The 19,399-nt window shown below is 33.7% G+C and overlaps 3 protein-coding genes across 3 annotated transcripts; all 3 read left to right on the top strand.

The window, feature by feature from the left end:
* Positions 1–371: 371 nt before the first annotated feature.
* On the top strand, positions 372–1,741 carry LOC133299915 (acid phosphatase 1-like). Its single transcript, XM_061499411.1, has 3 exons — positions 372–751; positions 1,244–1,453; positions 1,564–1,741. Exons 1-3 carry the CDS (start codon positions 372–374, stop codon positions 1,739–1,741), a joined length of 768 nt encoding a protein of 255 aa, XP_061355395.1.
* A 2,674-nt stretch (positions 1,742–4,415) lies between these two features.
* On the top strand, positions 4,416–7,296 carry LOC133299905 (eukaryotic translation initiation factor). Its single transcript, XM_061499399.1, has 5 exons — positions 4,416–4,690; positions 5,040–5,214; positions 5,314–5,439; positions 6,852–6,917; positions 6,992–7,296. Exons 1-5 carry the CDS (start codon positions 4,476–4,478, stop codon positions 7,037–7,039), a joined length of 630 nt encoding a protein of 209 aa, XP_061355383.1. The 5' UTR covers positions 4,416–4,475; the 3' UTR covers positions 7,040–7,296.
* A 9,017-nt stretch (positions 7,297–16,313) lies between these two features.
* LOC133299907 (zinc finger BED domain-containing protein DAYSLEEPER-like) lies at positions 16,314–18,254 on the top strand. The gene has a single exon (XM_061499401.1). The coding sequence runs from the start codon at positions 16,314–16,316 to the stop codon at positions 18,252–18,254; it is 1,941 nt and encodes a 646-aa protein (XP_061355385.1).
* The last annotated feature ends 1,145 nt before the right edge of the window (positions 18,255–19,399 follow it).

The following is a 19,399-nucleotide window of genomic DNA, read 5'->3' on the forward strand; positions in this document are numbered from 1 at the left end:
ACACATTTATTTAGAACATGAATCCATTATATGGAATATTAAAATGTTATTCAATATGATAAACCCATTTGTTAGATGTGAAAGCAAGCATATATTATTTTTGTCTTAAATGAAAATTTCGTGGCCTATAAAGGAATCATATAGGCACGTCCCCTTTATAATTGACATTTCTCTTTGTTAAGTAATTTGCCAGCCATAGCAGCATGTGATTGCATTGCAGATCAAGGTTTGTGGCAACCACTACTTACCAGACCCATGTGACATGGTCTCATTCTCATACCATTTCACACATTAAAATAACTAGTTGGTTCCATTATTTCATATATTCTTCACATCTATTTCATTCCCTTTTGTCAAGAAAAAAACAACAAATGGGGAAAGTACTTGGTTGCTGTTTGGTTTTCATATGCCTTGTGATTCCCTTAGCAGTTGCAGATTGGAACATTTTGAAGCAGAAGACACATGATGGGTTGAAGATCAGCTTGAAGAACTATTGTGAAAGTTGGAGAATGAATGTGGAGCTGCACAACATTAGAGACTTTGAAGTTGTGCCTGAAGAATGCATTGAATACATTGGAAAATATGTTAAGTCCACACAGTACAAAGTGGACTCACAAAGGGCAACAGAAGAATGCTTGGTTTATCTTAGCACCAGCTGCAATTTGAAGAAAGATGGAAGAGATGCTTGGATTTTTGACATTGATGATACCCTGCTTTCGACAGTTCCTTACTTCAAGAATAATCTATATGGGTAATTCCAAAATTTACTCTTCATCTTCTAATCATTTTGTGCATATTGGTTACTATTTTTTATTTATCTAAACTAGTTTCATCCAATCCGAGCACTATTAGACCTATATTGGGTTGGCTCTATCTATGAAGCACCGATACTTCGAATTTTTTTTCCAACGTATCGGATACGCGTATTGGAAACGTATCGGAAACGTATTGTATCGTATCGACGAATTATCGGTCGTATCGAGAACGTATTGAGAACGTATCGAAAACACCGTGTCGAAGTCAGTGCTTCACAGGGCTCTATCAATACTATTTTTTAGTTCCCGGGACTCGAACTTGACCTTTAATTAAAGGGAACAAGCTTTTTGTCACTTAAACCGATGGTTATTGGTGGATTGGTTACTATTGAGTTCAAACTGCTTACTAGCTAAAATGGTTCTTACCTTGATCTCCTTGTGCTTAATAGTAATCATTCTGAATGATGATGGACTTTTATTGACAATAGGGGAAAGAAATTAAATGTGACATCTTTAGAGGAATGGATGAGAAAAGGTAAAGCAACTGCTCTTGATCACTCATTGAAGCTCTTCAATGAACTTAAGTCTAGAGGTGTTCAAATCTTTTTGGTCACTGCAAGAAAGGAGCATCTCAGATCAGCCACAATTGACAATCTTGTCAAGGTTGGTTATTATGGATGGACTAGAATTTTCTTCAGGTCAGTACACTTTAACCCTTTCTCTCTTTATCTCTCACAAGTAAGTTCTTTTACTCTTCACCTGTTCTCATTTTCTGATTACTTATTTTTTCTTTTTCTTTTGTGTGTAGAGATCCTGCTGATGAATTGGTATCAGTGGAAAAGTATAAGGCTGATGTGAGAAAACAATTAATGAATGATGGATATCGCATTTGGGGCATTGTTGGGAACCAATACAGCAGCATTGAGGGGAGTCCAAGCCCCAAAAGAGCATTTAAACTCCCAAATCCAATGTACTATGTTGCCTAATGTATCATTCATTGTAATTGCGTTATTTCTCCCTCATTTTGATTTTACAAAAGATACTTGTGTAATGAATAAATTTTAAGCTAAAAAAAAGCCACCTAGTTCTGCTTTCTTGTTCTTTTTTTCTTGGTGTGCTTCGGTATGAAATTGATGTTTTGTACCACAGTTCACATGCGGTCTTTGAAAAAGATAAGATCAACTTTTTTTATGCGTCGTCAAAAATTGATTCTTAAAATGATATTTGATCCTCTGATAACAAACTTAATAGCATTAATTATCATTTAATGATTAACTTTTTTCCTTGATAAATGAAAGATTGATGCGATGTGATGTATATTTTTTTTTTTTTGGAAATAATAGGAAATTAAAACAAAAACACAACAAAAAGAAACTAGGCACAAAGCCTAGACCAGTGAACACCTATAGTGTCTCCATACAGACTATCAATACAACCTGACGGTGGACAATCAAATTCCTGAATTACCCAAGAGAAACCATAAGAGTAAGAGGCTAGAAAGTCCGCTACTCTATTTCCTTCACGGTGAATGTGAGACATATAAATCTGCCAATCTCGCTGCATCAAATTTCGAATACGATTCACCAAATTAGCCGCAGGGTAATCATGGTGGCACCCATTTGTAATGAGCTGTTGAGTTGAAAGAGAATCTCCTTCGAGCCAAACTTGCCTAAAACCTCTATCCCAAGCTAGCTCCAAACCAACCAAGCAAGCCCATAACTCAGCATGCAAAACTGTACCTGAGCCTAAATTTTTACAGAATCCGACGATCCAAGTTCCTGAGGCATCGCGAAAAACTCCTCCACACCCAGTCCTAGTACCATTAGCATCACATGCACCATCAACATTAAGCTTAACCCAATCCACAGGAGGACAACACCAAGCAACCAATCTCTCTATTCGATTCCTTGGTTGATTGTCCGCTCCAAAAACAGGGTTAGCTGCAAGAGCGACACTATCTCTGAAACCAATTGCTGAACGGATAAGTGAATAAGCATTCTGGCGATCACCTTCAAAAACCCAAGAATTCCTACATTTCCAAATTTTCCAGGCTAAGATTCCAAATAAAAGAGGCCAGTACGACCCCATCCCCCAATCCTTTGAGCTGTCTAAATTAGAAATGATCCAATTGTGCAGGTTGAGGTTGAAAAATTCACGCTGATTTATATGAGGCATTATCATGCACCATACTTCCTTTGATTGTGGACAGTCGCGAATAGTATGAAGGATAGTTTCACTAGACTGATTACATCTAGGACACAGATCTGAAAGAGCCATATGGCGGCGGAGTCTACAAACATTAGTCATCAGCTTCTCCCCTGCCATTAACCAAAGAAAAAAACGAATTCTTTCTGGCCCCTGCCTGTGATGTATATTTCTGAAGAACAGAAATAAGTGTTTATTTTACAAATGGAAGCTCATAACACATCCTTTGACACTATAATTTGATTAAATTTCATGTAAGTCCTATTAAATAATCTGGGTTCACTCTGCAATAGTGGGGTTAGTAAGGAATTTTAATTAACACTAAATGAAATAGGGCAGGTTATATTTACAAACTTTTTTATTTACAAACTACATTATGTAGGACCGGTCCTACATTAATCACATAGTGTACGACCGGTCTTACATTAGTGTAATTGCAAAAAAATTTATAAACGGATCATGTCCCAAATGAAATATGAAAAGAAAATGTCAAAAGAATGCGTTAATAAGAAAATCTTTTACGTATATCGGTTGAAGAGAATAGTAGTTTTACTAAGAATGAATCAATCAACTCATGGAGTTAGCTTCTCTTGTAAAACTTGAACTCACCATAATATGTATAAATATAGTGTGCATTGTGCAATATCTATATGCTCGTTGAGGTTGGTAGGTTAAATAATCTTTTGATATGAATAGTTACAGACCCAGAAAATTTTATATATATTTGCACATTTAATAACGGGGTTCTGACCTTGAATTTTTTTTAAATGCATTAAAAAAATAAAATCATATAAACAAGAAATCGACCTTTCATCTTGTCCTTCACCTTCGTGGAAGCTTTTAAGCTTTGTTCCTCTGCTTTGTTGGTAATATGTGGTCTATAGCTATTATTGTTGCAATGGTCTGTAGCTAATTTTTTTTATCCGATCTTTTTTGCATTTGATCTTTTTGTTTTTGTTTTTTTTTGCAAAAATACATTTTAGAAAAGAATGCTATTTTGTTGGGGAAATGGAACTTTCTAACTTATAGTTTACGGGTGTTTAAGTATTGATCTGTTTAAGTATTGATGATATTAACATTAATTTTTTTTGAGAGATAAGCTGAGGCATGTAAAGTACTTGAGTAATGTGTGTTATGATCTACATCATTTATTCTATTTGTTAAAACTTTTCTCTATCATTTTATACACTTGCAGAGCATGAAGATTCTCAACACTTGCTCATATTAATATTAGTCATAAGAGTTTATGACTCCACTAATACACACTTGCACAATGGATATAAGTATAGAAATAAATAAAATAAAAATAAAACCAAAATTTTGAATGAGTTTTATTTTATTTTTATTATTTTTCATTTTGGGCCGAAGTATTGGGTCCAATGACCCACTAATTCATTCAAAAATCTTGCAAGTTGCAAGGTCTAACCCATAAAACAAAGCCCACAAAACCATAACCTGACTCCAACCGTTTCTCTCTTCTTCGTAGTTGGAGGCGAGAGAGAGAGAAAGAGAGAGATGGCAACCGAAGCAGTCGTTGAAGGGGTTGCGGCGGAGACAGAGCCGATGCCGGTTCCGGTTGAGGTTCCGGCACCGGAGACAGGGTTGAAGCACAAGCTGGAGAGGAAATGGACCTTCTGGTTCGATAACCAATCGAAACCGAAGCAAGGTGCTGCTTGGGGAACCTCTCTTCGTAAGGTTTACACCTTCGAAACCGTTGAGGAGTTCTGGTGGTGAGTTTTCCTCTTCTGGGTCTTCCTTCTTTTTGATCAATTTTCCTTTTGTATTTTAATTATGTTCAATGGAGTTGAAGCTTGCAATCTCAACTCATGATTCATCTGTTTGAATTCCGAGAGATTCGAGGGCAGACTTGGCAGTAATAGAAAAAAAAAATCATTTTTTATGGATCTTAGGAGAGATACCATTAAAGGGTCTTAATGTTATTGTTGTGTGCAAAAATTTTCATATTCAGAACATGGGTTTTTTTTTTTTTTTTTGTGGTTTATTATTATTGTGACAATCAGGTTTTGGTAAATATTGCAATGAACTTGATGACTTTGTGATGTGGAAATCTTGTTGTAGTTTGTATGATCAGATATTCAAGCCAAGCAAGTTGCCTAATAATGGAGATTTCCACTTGTTCAAGGCTGGGGTTGAGCCAAAATGGGAAGATCCTGAGTGTGCCAATGGAGGAAAGTGGACTGTCAGTGTCACCAGTAATAGAAAGGCTAACCTTGATAACATGTGGCTTGAAACTGTAATTTTCATGACTGATTTGTTTTGTTTTTGTCTTTGAAGAATATGGGAAGATTTGTTACTTTTAATTGTTCTGAATAATTGTGGTCCTACTGAACAGCTGATGGCTTTAATTGGTGAGCAATTTGAGGACGCCGAAGACATATGTGGTGTCGTTGCAAGCGTGCGCCAGTGGCAGGACAAGCTTTCATTATGGACTAAGACAGCAGCAAATGAGGCTGCCCAGGTTTGTTATTATCTTATGAATTATACTTGCAATTTTATGTTGTATTGTGTTATCTTGGCGCTGTATAATTTCCTATTGTTATATCTAGATACTGGTAAGCATGTGAAAGCCTTGAAACATCAAGTAGAAGTTGTGATTGGATGTGCTACTTTTGCTTCCTATCTTCAAATTATCAATCACTTTGGTCCTATCATGATGCTTTAATGCTTTTGCTGTCTTAGGAGTTTCTTTTTTTGGGATCAAGTTTCTAGTGAATTGGAGATAATAGATTCTTCATTGAAACACATCAAATATTTAAATTACATGTTACACTTTCATTGCTAACATCTTACTACTTCAATCCACGATGTATTGTTTGCTTATTAAAGACGAGACTTAAGGTATTATTATGCTTTCCTTTTTCATTGAAGTATTCTGTTATTGTAGCTCCTTTGCAAAGCATCAGTACTGATGATGTTGATAAGCACAACTCTACAACATTCTTTCATGTGTTTCTGTGTTTTTTCTCAACATAGTTAATTGCAGAATACAGTCTGAAGTGTTCACCCCAAAAAAAATAAAAAGGCTATAGTAGCGTAGCGAATTGTGAATGGCCGTTACAACAAAAATAGCGAATGCAATGTAAAAACTTTAAAAAATTTGTACTACACACAAAATTGATACTATAGAACTAAGACGCATGCAATTATCAACACTCTTCTCTGCTGCCATTGTGGCCATCCCAGCCGCTCCTGCCAAAAAGCCTGGTTTATCTGACCAATACCTGCACCTGAGTTAAGATAATGAGTGGACAAAAAATGGTAATCATTGCCCATTTACATCCCTAATAGTCTAATACAATGGCAACACAAGGGGTCATTTCTTATGTACATTTTATTTAGATAGAATGAATTTTATGTTTTTAATGTTTAGATATGAAATTCTGTGGCATATCACGTCCTTTCATTCAAATTCTTAGTTATGATGTTTATTTTATGTTGATGGTTAAAAAAGTCCGAGCTTTAGTTATACTGGTGGTTAAAAAGTCTTTTGGGTGTGTGCTGTTACAAATACTTGGAATATTAACTTTATGTTAGAACGAATTCAGGTTTTAAGGGTTAAAGATAATGTCCATGTTGATGATAATAGCTCTTTTTAATGCTTTGTAGTGTGGTGATAATGTAACTTTCAGGATGTTTGTTTCTGGTGACAGCCTTTTACAGTTTGTGAATGTAGCATATCATTTGGTAACTGTTTCATCTTGAATGTGTGAATGTAGCATATCATTGAGTCCCAGAGTTGTTGTAATGACCTAATGGAGCTATTCTAACCAAGTGCAACGTTCCTTGCCAAAAGTTATGCATGTTTAGTCATCCAAAACTCATTGCGTGACATTTGATGCGAGCCTTTTTGTTTGTGAATTTATTTTGCAGATGAGCATAGGAAGGAAGTGGAAGGAAATCATGGATTCTAATGACAAAATAACATATAACTTTCATGTAAACTTCTGCTCATAAATTTTGATTGACCAATGTGTAAATATCTATGATTCTTACATATCTAATTGTTACAGGATGATTCTAGAACTCGAGGACCATCGAAGGGTAGATACACTGTATAAACACTGCTGGAGTATTTTCTTGCGCTTGTGCTGGCAAGGCTACAGTATTGATCTTTTTACCATATATGATATGTGTACTAGAACGCACTACTTTTTTTGGTCGAGGCTTTAATTTTCTCATATTCCCCTACCCAACTTTATGGTTTAATACTATTATACTCTGTTTTGATTTTTGAAATGGCCTGTTAAATTTTTCGTCAGAGTTCATTCTCAGTTTTTCTTATCCATTGTCACATTTTAAAAGCTTGAAATTTTGAATATGTTGGCTACATGTTACCGTGAGTTTGATTTGTATTGCAATGTGATCATCTGATTTTTTTCTGCTATGTGGTTTTACTGTATTGATTCAAAAAAAAAATAGCAAAAAAAAAAGTTAAAAAAAAGCAAAAAATAAAAAGAGAAAAAGCAAAAAAAATAAAAATAAAATAAACAAATATATATGTTTATTTCTATCTTTTCATTATCTTTGTTTTATTTTCTTAGTGTCGTTCTTAACTTTTGCTCTTGTAGATTTCTGGGGTGTTTAACCTTCTTTTCCATATTTTATCCATACCTTCATCTCAGCCCCATTACAACCATACATAAAGCCCTCTTGATTTGTGCATGCATGTGTTAGTAGCAGTGGAGAAGTGGAATTTGAGCAAGCCTATGGTAGAATGATTTTCATGAGTAGATTTGAGTGATACACTGATTACCTGATATACTTGAGAGAAAAATATTGAGAGCAAACTGTAAGGAACCATTTTCGGTAATTGGCATGTACAGTTGAAATTAGCAAGTCTTGTGATTTGAGATTAGGAAATCTCTGTCCTGATTGGTTAATCTGTTGAAGACTTGTGATCTTTGTATATTTTTTGTATACTTGGTAATTGTTAGCAGGGATTGTTGATCTTAGTCTTTGTTTTCTATTTTAGTTTTTGCCTAGGAGTGCAAAAAGTTAAGTGTGGGGGAATTAAATTTGACACGAGCTATTGAACTCGCGCAAATTAATTAAATCAGGTTTATTAAAATTTTGTAGTAAAACGTCAACCTAAGTCATCTTTCAAGGAGTTTGTAATGAACTCAATCGCTCAATTATAAAAAAATAAAATAAAAATAAAAATGGAAACCAAATGAAAACGGAAACCAAATAAAAATGGAAACTAAATAAAAAGAGAAAATAAGGAAAAACGAAAATTAAAGAAAAACGGAAACTAAAATGGGGGGTTTGAATATGATTGTAAATTTAAACGGAAATGAAAAAAAAAAAGAATAATCAAATTAAAAGCAATTAACCCAAGAATTAGGATTCCAAAGATATCCATCATTGGACAAATAATTACCAAATCGTGATTGATCTCAATTGAATCAGAATCCTTATTTCCAATTGAGAACCCTCTAAACGATCGCTTAGCGTTTGGTCGAATACGACGCGTCTACTCACGCAATCGCGGAGTATCAACCCGTTCGACTTGAGTTCATTGGGTTAATCAACCTAACCATTAAATCCAATGGTTAATCTCTTTTCTAATAACACAATCGCATATCTCAGATTAAACACCCACAATCGCGCGATGTCAAACCGAGTTGGAAAGAGAAACAAATTTGCTTCAAAATGAGGCGCAGGTCCTCAGGATTCAACCATGGAATCCTCAACCCTTGGGTTGATTAAAGAAAAGAGGAGAGAGAAAAGACGAAAATTCTCTTAATTTCAAAACTGTAAAATTCAAATTCAAACGAAAAAGGTCATCCACAAGGTCTCTACTCTCGCCCTTTTAACCCCTAATCAAGCTGGGCTTCGGGCTCTACAAATCCAACCCAAAATAAAAGGAAACAAAACAGAAATAATGGCTCTGGGCCTCATGTACATTGAGTTCAAAATTATAACTTATCCAATCGTCAAAATAAATTTTCAGCAAAACACGTCCATCTTGGGCTCAGGTTTCGACCATCTTTCTGTCCGAATTGGGCTTCAGTAGCTAAAATAGCAATTGTAGCCCTTCTTGTTAGCTGCAAAACGCAACAAGAACGGAGTTAATCGGACATCTGTAGAGTGAGATATGACCAAAATACGAAAGTAGTGTAAATTTGGAAAATTATTACAAAAATCAATTAAACTCAATTAAAATCTAGAATTCTGATTTGACCAAAAAGACCTTTATTTAATTCAAATAAAACTTAAAAATACCAACCAAGAGTAATAAATAAGTGTAACAAAATATGTGTTATCAATGGTAATGGTGATGTCGTGGTGGTGGTAGTGATGGCAGTGGCGTGTGATGGCGGTGGTGGTGGTGACGACAGTGGTTGCGATGATGGTGGTGGTGGTGACGGTTATGGTGACAGTGATAGTGGTGGTTGTGACGGTGGCATGATGGTGGAGGTGGTGGTAATGGTGGCGGTGACATTGTGGTGGTGAGGGGTGGTGACGATGACACTAGTGGTACGATGGTGGCGGCGACGATGGTTGCGACAGTCGTGTCGGGATGATGGTGGTGGTGGTGATGACGGTAGAGGTGGAGAGTGATTAAGAGAGATAAGTGTTTCTCATTTTGTGCCCGGGAACAAAAAAATAGAAATTTTTTGATTCTTTTTTCTGTTCCCCAGCACAAAAATTAAACCGGTTCATCCCGGGAACAAAAAAAATAAATCGGTTTTACCAAACGAGTTTCCTATCCATTTCTGTTCCAGGGAACATAATTTAAAAAAGAATTGATTCCGAAAAAGTTGTCATGCTCACCCTAAGCTAACATAACTTATTTTCTGTTATCAAAAAAAAAAAAAAACATAACTTATTTTTTGTCGGCTTATAATAAAAGGGGACAAGATATTGTGACAACCAAATAAAGTTACGACCAATGTTACGACCAATCATCTCACCGTTAGATTGGTAGTAGCGATCCGACGGTCCTCATTGGTCTCTTAAATAGCCCCTCTATATTCGTTTCTCTCACCCCCTTCTCTCTATGTTCCCTTCTCTTTCTCACTATACACTCTGCCAACGCCGCAGCTGCCCATATTTGATTCGAGATTCATCAAAGGTATTATTAAAAAATTTTGGGCGAAGCAGATCAATCACCGTAATTTTTTTTGAGCATATTCGTTTTTTTGATTCGAGATTCATCAAAGGTATTATTAAAATTTTATCTCTTCGTTGTTTTGATTCCCAGTGGTTACCACCCACAGGATGCAAGTGAGTTGTTCAATCAACGACATATTATGGGTTCACGGAAAACAGTACCTAAAAAAAAATGAAAAATTATTACAAATCAAAATTTGAACAGGCAAGGAAATCGAATCTCGAAAAATTGAACCCTAGCTCACTTGCAAAACGAATACAGGAAATCGTGAATAATGAGCAGATCAATTATTTCGATTTTTTGACCAGATCAAAATTATGGGTTCACCTGTGTTTGTAATGGGTATCGATGAGCAGACATCAATATAGGAAATCGTGCCTTCAAAGCCTCAAAAGTTTGATCAGTGACATTATGCCTTTGATGAATCTCGAATCAAATATTAATTGGACTTACAAAACCGCGATAATTGATCTGCTCAAAAAATCGAATCTGGTAAAAATCGAACCCTAGCTCGTGTATTAGGCGAAGCTCTCCGCGGGATGCAGCGGCGGCGGCGCGACGGAGGCCAGCGCCTCCGTCGGGACAGAGGATATGGGCAGCGGCGGCGGTGGCAGAGTGTATAGTGAGAGAGAGAAGGGAACATAGAGAGAAGGGGGTGAGAGAAACGAATATAGAGGGGCTATTTAAGAGACCAATGAGGACCGTCGGATCGCTACTACCAATCTAACGGTGAGATGATTGGTTGTAACATTGGTCGTAACTTTATTTGGTTGTCACAATATCCTGTCTCCAATAATAGATAACTTCGTTTTTTTTTTAAGTTACTTTAGATAATTTTGTTTAATATTCATTAAAATGATGTTATTTTGGGATAAAAATTATTGTATATTTATAATTTTAATTTATTTTAGGGTTATAATAATCTTTATCATTATAATTTTTTAACCTCAAAACGACGTTGTTTCGATAAACATTAGATAAATTTGTCTAAAGTAACATTAGATACTTTTCTCCCCCTAAAAGATTAGTTTTATAGTTAATTAGCATATTGACAGGCTTGTTAATCTGCAATTTTTGTTGTCTTTTTTTGTTGGTGAATATATATATTTTTTTTGTCTTTATAAGAAATGAAAATACATGTTATAGTGCTTAATTCTTAAACTTTATTTAATTATTTAAAGAGTTATTTACGGTTATTCGTGGAGTTACTAATTTGAAAATAGTGATAATGTTGGTTGATTTACTGTTTGGGGTTTTGTTTTTGGGATTTATGAAAATAATGTTACAGGAAAATCACTACATCATGCCACACAAACACCAAAAGTGGGTCCCGCCATTGGTTTTTCAAAAAAAAAAGAAAAGAAATAGACATCACACTTATCGATGGGTCTGCTGGAAGATAGTCCATTTTGCTGTTACATGACCGATTGAAAGCCCTTTGTTTTTATTTGCTTTTGATAAATGACATCAACAACTTTTTTATTTTTTAAATTTCACCTCCAGTTTATCAATTAAATGACCAATCTCATTGAGGTGGATATGATCACACGAGCGACAAATGAAGTGGATATAATCACATAATCGATAAAAATCTTCTTATTAAATTTTTAACTCAACTATATATCTAGGATTCGAATTTGAAATTGTTGATAAAATTGAAACAACCCGTGGCACTTGATGGTTATATCAATATTTCCTGATTACCTATATATATTTCCTGAACAATTAAAATGTGACCAAATTAGAATAATTAACTGTATAATAATATTGATTGATAGAGATGTTTTTAGATAATTAAAAATAATCAGCTCTTACGAAACAAAAACTAATCTATATTAACAAAATAATGCACCTGAACGCAATTATTATTATTTTAAGAGATTAATTCATATTAATTGTATATTATCATGTCACTAAAAAAAACTTAACTATAATTAGTTGCGTTTCGAATCAACTTTTTATTTGATTTGATGTAAAAATCGATCATCATGCTTAGAATTCGTTATTAAAAATCAAGATTTGAATGGGAGAGATTATATTTAGAGTAAATATCATTTTTGATCCCTAACAAAAAAACACGGTCCCCACTTTAATCCCTTACAAAAATAAATTAGTCAGTTAGTCCCTAACAAATTTAAAGTGGACTCATTTTAGTCCTTTTGAAGGACTAATATGGGTCTTTTTTGAATTTGTGAGGGACCACGATTTCAACTAAATGGGTCCACTTTGAATTTGTTAGGGACTAACTAACTAATTTATTTTTGTCAGGAACTAAAGTGGGGACCGTGTTTTTTGTTAGGGACCAAAAATGATATTTACTCTTATATTTATTATCTTTTTTTTCTTTATTATCTCTTATTATCAAATTTTAACCATTAATTTTTGTTAGTATAACAATTATAATATATTAGGCCACACTTATTAATTAATTATTAATTTTTAATAAATTATAACATTCGATTTACGGAAATCAACGATTAAGATTTGATAGTAAGAAAAAAAAAATAAGTATAACATTTCCCGATTTGAATTACTTTAAATATCAAATTTTATATTTAAGATACCTGATATGATATTTTTATTCAAACACTTAATGGTTTAAATAGATAATACAAGATAACTTTAAAAATAGCTACCCACTATGCTCCACTAATAGTTATGACCTATTCTTTAGGAAAGTTAAAATTCAAATAACATCCCACTACTTAAACAACCCAACAATTCAGAAAATAATAAAATAAAAGATCTCCTATTCTCCAGTTGTGACAAACATGTAGAATTGTGACAAACATGTTAAAATGCATTTCTATTTTCTAGTAAGTGTTGGAATTTGAAAAATTCATGGGAACATTGTGAGTGGAGTTTTCTGTAAACTCCTTGACGAATGTAATGTCATTTTGCTTTTTAAGCATGTATAGAGCAATTATAATTGGTTGATGGGCTTTTGGTACTGTTTATTCTCATCTTTTGGAACATCATGGGACCATGACACAACTATATATATTCTCCTCTCTTTTTTTCACTTTTAAATTCAGTTGTGTCTCTTACAGTTTGTGGTTTGTTGAAAACAATACCAATTCCTTTTTTGGCGCAGTTTTCGCTCTTCCATTTATGACTTTTTTTATTAATATTTTAAAAATATTATTTTGTTTCCCCCTTCTCAGCCTTGGAGGGCTTTCTCAACGGCACTGAACTATGTAAGTGCCCTTCATTTTCGCTTCAATTTCCCTAGTTTTCCGTTTTATGCTTGTGATTGTTTATGTAACGATTTTTTCTAAAATAAAGTTAACTATAATTGGTTGCATTTCGAATCAACTTTTGATTTGATGTAAAAATGGATACCATGCTTAGAATTCGTGATAAAAAAAAAAATTGAATTACTTCAAATATCAAATCTTATATTTAAGATACCTGACGTAAGCATTCAAAGCTAAAATAAAATCAGATTCACTTAAATCTAATAAAATTTAAGCGAACTTTATGCAACAATTTTTTTTGATTGAAAATATAGATTTTAAATTAAAAGAATCTCAAAATTGAATCAATTCCCTCTTCAAATCTTTTTGAATAAAAGCTTTTATTTATAAATCAAATTAATTCCTAATATTAATCACTCAAAACATCCTCATATACATAACAATTATATAAAAATATCTTATCACCATTTTCCCCAATATCAATCTATAATAATCCTATTAGAATTCGGACTTTTTTCGCCAAGATCTTGTAAATCCGGAAAGTTTTTAATGGTTTGTTTTTCAAAATAATTAGTATAAACAAATTTTGATTTTGGTACTTCTTAAAAAGCCGACGTTAAAATTGCCATCAAATACCATTCTATTATTAATGTAATTTGCAATCCTTAAATTGAGATTTTGGTTTTAGTTTTACTTCAGCATCAAAGTTCTTGCTTTGCCCAAAGGTTCTTTTTCGTTTCTTTCTCTGTATAGGTTATAATTTGCATACATATATATATATATATATATGTGCTTAACATTTCTGCAGCAGCCGCATATAGTGTTATCTACAGCTGACACAGAAAAGTGGGCTCCACGGCTTTTAAAAAAAAAAAAAATTCAGGATCCGTTGCCGTATCCTAGGATTCGGACGCGGATCCTTGCTTGCTGTAGGTACAGCAGCTGCAGAAATTATTTTGCCTATATATATATATATATATATATATATATATATATATATATTTACACATACACGTGTTTATTTCTCAATGTTTTCTTTTTTTTATTGTTCAAAATAATCAAATGCAATGCTACTGTTACTGGTTGAGTCAAGTTCAAGAAGACTGATGAGTTCTTGAATTTGTTTATATTCGTTTCCTGCCTTTTTTTTTTTTTTTCTAGACCCTAGCATACATTGTAACCATTGTATTCCTATATATATTCCTATAAAATTGAAACAACCCGTGGCACTTGATGGTTATATCAATATTTCCTGATTACCAAATATATATATATTTCCTGAACAATTAAAATGTGACCAAATTAGAATAATTAACTGTATAATAATATTGATTGATATAGATGTTTTTAGATAATTAAAAATAATCAGCTCTTACGAAACAAAAACTAATCTATATTAACAAAATAATGCACCTGAACGCAATTATTATTTTTAAGAGATTAATTTCATATTAATTGTATATTATCATGTCACTGAAAAAAAAACTTAGAATTCGTGCTTAGAATCAACTTTTTATTTGATTTGATGTAAAAATCGATCATCATGCTTAGAATTCGTGATTAAATTAAAATCAAGATTTGAACGGGAGAGAGAATATTTATTATCTTTTTTTTTTCTTATTATCTCTTACTATCAAATTTTAATCCTTAATTTCTGTTAATCTAACAATTATAATATATTAGGTCACACTTATTAATTAATTATTAATTTTCAATAAATTATAATATTTGATTGATGTAAATCAACGATTAAGATTTGATAGTAAAAAAAAAAATAAGTATAACATTTCCCGATTTGAATTACTTTAAATATCAAATTTTATATTTAAGATACCTGATTAATTTCAATCTGTTTTATTACTTTGATTTTCCCTTATTTAGAATATATTAATAAAGGTCAATATTGAATCAATTCCGTCTTCAAATCTTTTAGAATAAAAACCTTTATTTATAAATCTAATTAATTCCTAATATTAATCACTCAAAACATCCTCGTAGACATAATTATATAAAAATATCAAATAGTTTTAATAATATATCACAATCACGACAACAATAATTGATAAATCAAAATATTATCACGAAAAGTTTTTAATGGTTTATTTTTCAAAATAATTAGGATAAATAAATTTTGATTTTGTTACTTTTTAAAAGCAGACGTTAAAATTGTCATTAGATACCATTATACTATTTATGAAATTTGGCATCTTTAAATTGAGATTTTGGTTTTGCTTCACCTCAAGGACTTGTTACAGAATTAGCGCTTCTAAACTTCCAACGTTTAAGTCAGAGCGTCTACCGCCGCTGTCACCACCGTCTCCGCCGCCGTCGCCACCCGCTGAGACTCCCCTTTACGTATCATCTCTCTATTCCAGCGCCGCCCTTGTTCTTGCTTTACTCGAAGGTTCTTTTTCGTTTCTTTATATATGTATTTACACATACACATGTTTATTTCTCAATGTTTTCTATTTTTTGTTATTGTTCAAAATAATCAAATGCAATGCTACTGTTACTTCAGGTTGAGTCAAGAATCAAGAAGACTGATGAGTTCTTGAATTTGTTTATATCGTTTCCCGCCTTTTTTTTTTCTAGACCTTAGCCTGCACTGTAACCATTGCATTCCTATATATATGCACATAAAAGTTTTGGGCTTTTTGCCAAAATGAGAATGTATTTGGTTACCATCTTTGGATTTGGGTTTAAAGCTTTAATCATTGAGATTATTTTCCATAGAGAATACACCTGGTTTATAAAAAAATTTGTATTTGGTTAAGGGTAGGTTATATTAGTGGACTTTTTCAGTTGTCACGTTTTTTCTGAAAGTAAGGACCACCAGCTTTTTTTGTTTTGTAACAATCTATTTTCCATTTCCTTGATATTTATATAATACTATTTCTACCTCAGATGATTAAAATTAATATATTGGTAATGTATGTTCAGGTTGAATCAGTGTTTAATTAGGCTCTTCTAATTGTTTGAGTCTTTTTTGTTTTATAGGATTATATCTGTTGTTCTGTGATGGAGTTGAGTATACTTGAACCAGAAACAAAACAAAAAAGGCGTGGGAGAAAGAAATCTAATGTGTGGGAACACTTCATTGTGAAAACGGATGAACCTGGATTTGGCCGGGCTTATTGTATTAAGTGCAATAAATCATATGCTTATATGAAAGATTCAAAGCTATCTGGCACCAGCCATGTCAAGAGACACGTCTCCCTCTGTCAGAATAATCGACAAACCGCATGTCCTAAAACTGGTGCTAATCTACCAAAGAAACGGGCAAGAACAAAACCTCACTCTTCTGCTATCTCATTTGATCAGTGCAAGAATATGATTGCTAAAATGATTATTTTGCATGATTATTCACTTCATATGGTGGAAGACCAAGGTTTCATTGATTTGTTGCGAGCACTTCAACCCAATTTCAATCCACTGAGCTTTAATGCTGTCCAAGAGGATTGTGTTGATATGTATCTTACAGGGAAGAAAAGGTTGTTGAATCTTATCGATGGGATTCCTGGGCGAGTCAACCTCACCTTGGACATATGGACTTCAAACCAGACATCGGTATATGTTTTTCTTCGGGGACACTTCATTGATGGTGATTGGAAGTTGCATCATCCCATTCTTAATGTTGTGATGGTGCCATTTCTTGATTTTGATGGTTCCTTAGATCAAACCATAGTAACCTGCCTAAGTGACTGGCATTTGGAGGGTCGGGTATTTACTCTTGCACTCGATAAATTCTACTCCAATGGCAATGAGGCTTTGATGAGAAAACTGAGGGATCTCCTCTCTCTTAAGAGCCCTTCGATCCTCTGCGGCCAATTATTAAGCCAAAACTGTTATGCTTGTGTGCTTAGTCGCCTTGCATTAGATGCGCTGGGGGCAATGAGAGAAACTATTGGTAAAGTTCGTGAGAGTGTAAAGTACATGAAATCTCATGAAAAGAAGTTCTTTGAGCTGAGGCAACAACTTCAAATCCCTAGTATGGTGGAGCTTTCAATTGATGACCAAAACAAATGGGACACAGTCTACCGTATGCTTGTTGCTGCCTGTGAGTTAAAGCAAGTCTTTGATTGTTTTGATTCCTCTGATCCTGATTACAGAATGACTCTGACAATGGATGACTGGCAGCAGGTAGAAACTCTCTGTGTATATTTGAAGTATTTGTATGATGCGGCTAACATTTTAACTGTCCAACCATACCCAACTGCAAACTTATTTTTCCCTGAAGTGTCAAAACTTTTGCTGGAGTTGACTCATGCAGCAGCCTTGAGCCAGGATCCTTTCTGTAGTAGTTTGATTATGCCTTTGAAAGAGAAGCTTGAGCAATATTGGAAGGAAAACTGCTTAATGTTGGCAGTTGCTGTAGCCATGGATCCGAGGTGTAAAATGAAACTTGTGGAATCCACCTTTGGTCATATATTTGGTAACAATGCCGAGTCATGTATAAGAATTGTTAGGGATGGTCTTCATAGACTATTCCATGATTATGTCAAGTCAGTGCTTCCTTATACAACGACAAATGGTGATGAAGGGAATGAGGCTATGATAAAGACTGAGTCATTTGAAGAAGGGTCAATTGAATCTGCACTTTCTGAATTTGACATTTATATATCTGACTTAATAGGTAACCAGCAATGGAAGACAGAATTGACTGAGTATCTGGAAGAGCCTCTAGAGCCCATTGTACAGAAATTTGATATTCTGAACTGGTGGAGAGTAAACAGATTGAAGTACCCAATATTGTCTAGAATGGCTTCTGATATTTTGTCTATATCGGCATCTACTCTCTCTGCAAATTTTGTTTTTGATACAGAAATTAGAAAAATGGATAGCTACAGGAGTTCATTAGATTCCCTTACTCTTGAGGCCCTTATTTGTATGAAGGACTGGTTCCAGGATAAATCATTACCCATCGATGTTTCTAATGCACTTGTGAAAGTAGATTGTTAGATATAGGTTTCTTCTTTTAGGATTGATTCTCAAGTAGTTTTTTGGTATTGAAATTTTGGAACTATAATTTTTGTGATTAACAGTTTATTTGTTAATTGTTTATAATATGGCATTGATTCTATTCTAATCCTTTTGTCAAAGCTGTTTTGTATTCAATACATCAATTGTATTCATAGATTCAATAAAAAACCTTCCTTATATTACACTGAGTTGGTGTGCTTAGTACAAAAAGATTTTCTTATTTGCAAAGCAATATCTGGGTCAAGGTTAATTTCATCTAACAGAGCAAAGGTAGATGACATTCCTCCTGCAGATAACACTGGACATGAGCCATTCTCTGCTGCTAGGTGTCGTATCTTTCAAAGAACAAACCATACAAAAAATGTAGCTTGGAGAATATTTGTTTTTGTCAGTGAATGTCTGTGAGATAACAATCAACATAACATTGTCTCTGACAATTATTTTATGCTTTGTCCTATTTATATTTCTAGTGAAAGTGCTTTTGGGAAATGTTGATTTTAGCACTCAATCTGTGTTACCAATATATTATGCACTATACTCAAGGCGGACCTACACGGGGGGCGTGCATGGGCGGCCGCCCCCCTCTAAAATTTGAAAAAAATGTCTACATCCCCAAAAAAATACATAGTATATTTTATTTTTCATAATTGGTGGGTTACTTTAACAAAATTAGCATTGTATGTCGTTTGGATCTGAAATGAGTTGAATTGATTTCACCTTGTTGATGATCGGTACAGTGTTTTTGTTCAAAGCTTTCTATTTCACTTTCTGAATCTCCTTCTTTTGTTTCATTTGATACCCAAAATTTGTTAGCATGAGAAAGAAGCTTGATACCCATTTTCCTGTTGTGAGTATGTTCACTTTCTCTTTGTAAAGTTGTGACCTTTTTGTAGTTTCATGTTGTTCGAATGCTCAAAAACCAACAGAAAGTGAAAGAAAAAAATGGGTATAAAATAATTATAGTTTGCAATAATTTTTGGAATTTATTTGTTTAGCTTTATGGTGCTTGATAATTGAAGTAGATGGGTCTGTAGTGCTGTGGGCATTATGGAACTTTATGATGTTAGTTTTAGGTGCTTGCCTAATTTGGGTTCTACGAGCTTCCCCCTCTTTTTGGATTTATT

The sequence above is a fragment of the Gastrolobium bilobum genome, unplaced genomic scaffold, assembly GCF_033153095.1.
Source record: "Gastrolobium bilobum isolate Gb01-03AN ecotype WA unplaced genomic scaffold, APGP_CSIRO_Gbil_v1 utg5416, whole genome shotgun sequence".
Taxonomy (NCBI): domain Eukaryota; kingdom Viridiplantae; phylum Streptophyta; class Magnoliopsida; order Fabales; family Fabaceae; genus Gastrolobium; species Gastrolobium bilobum.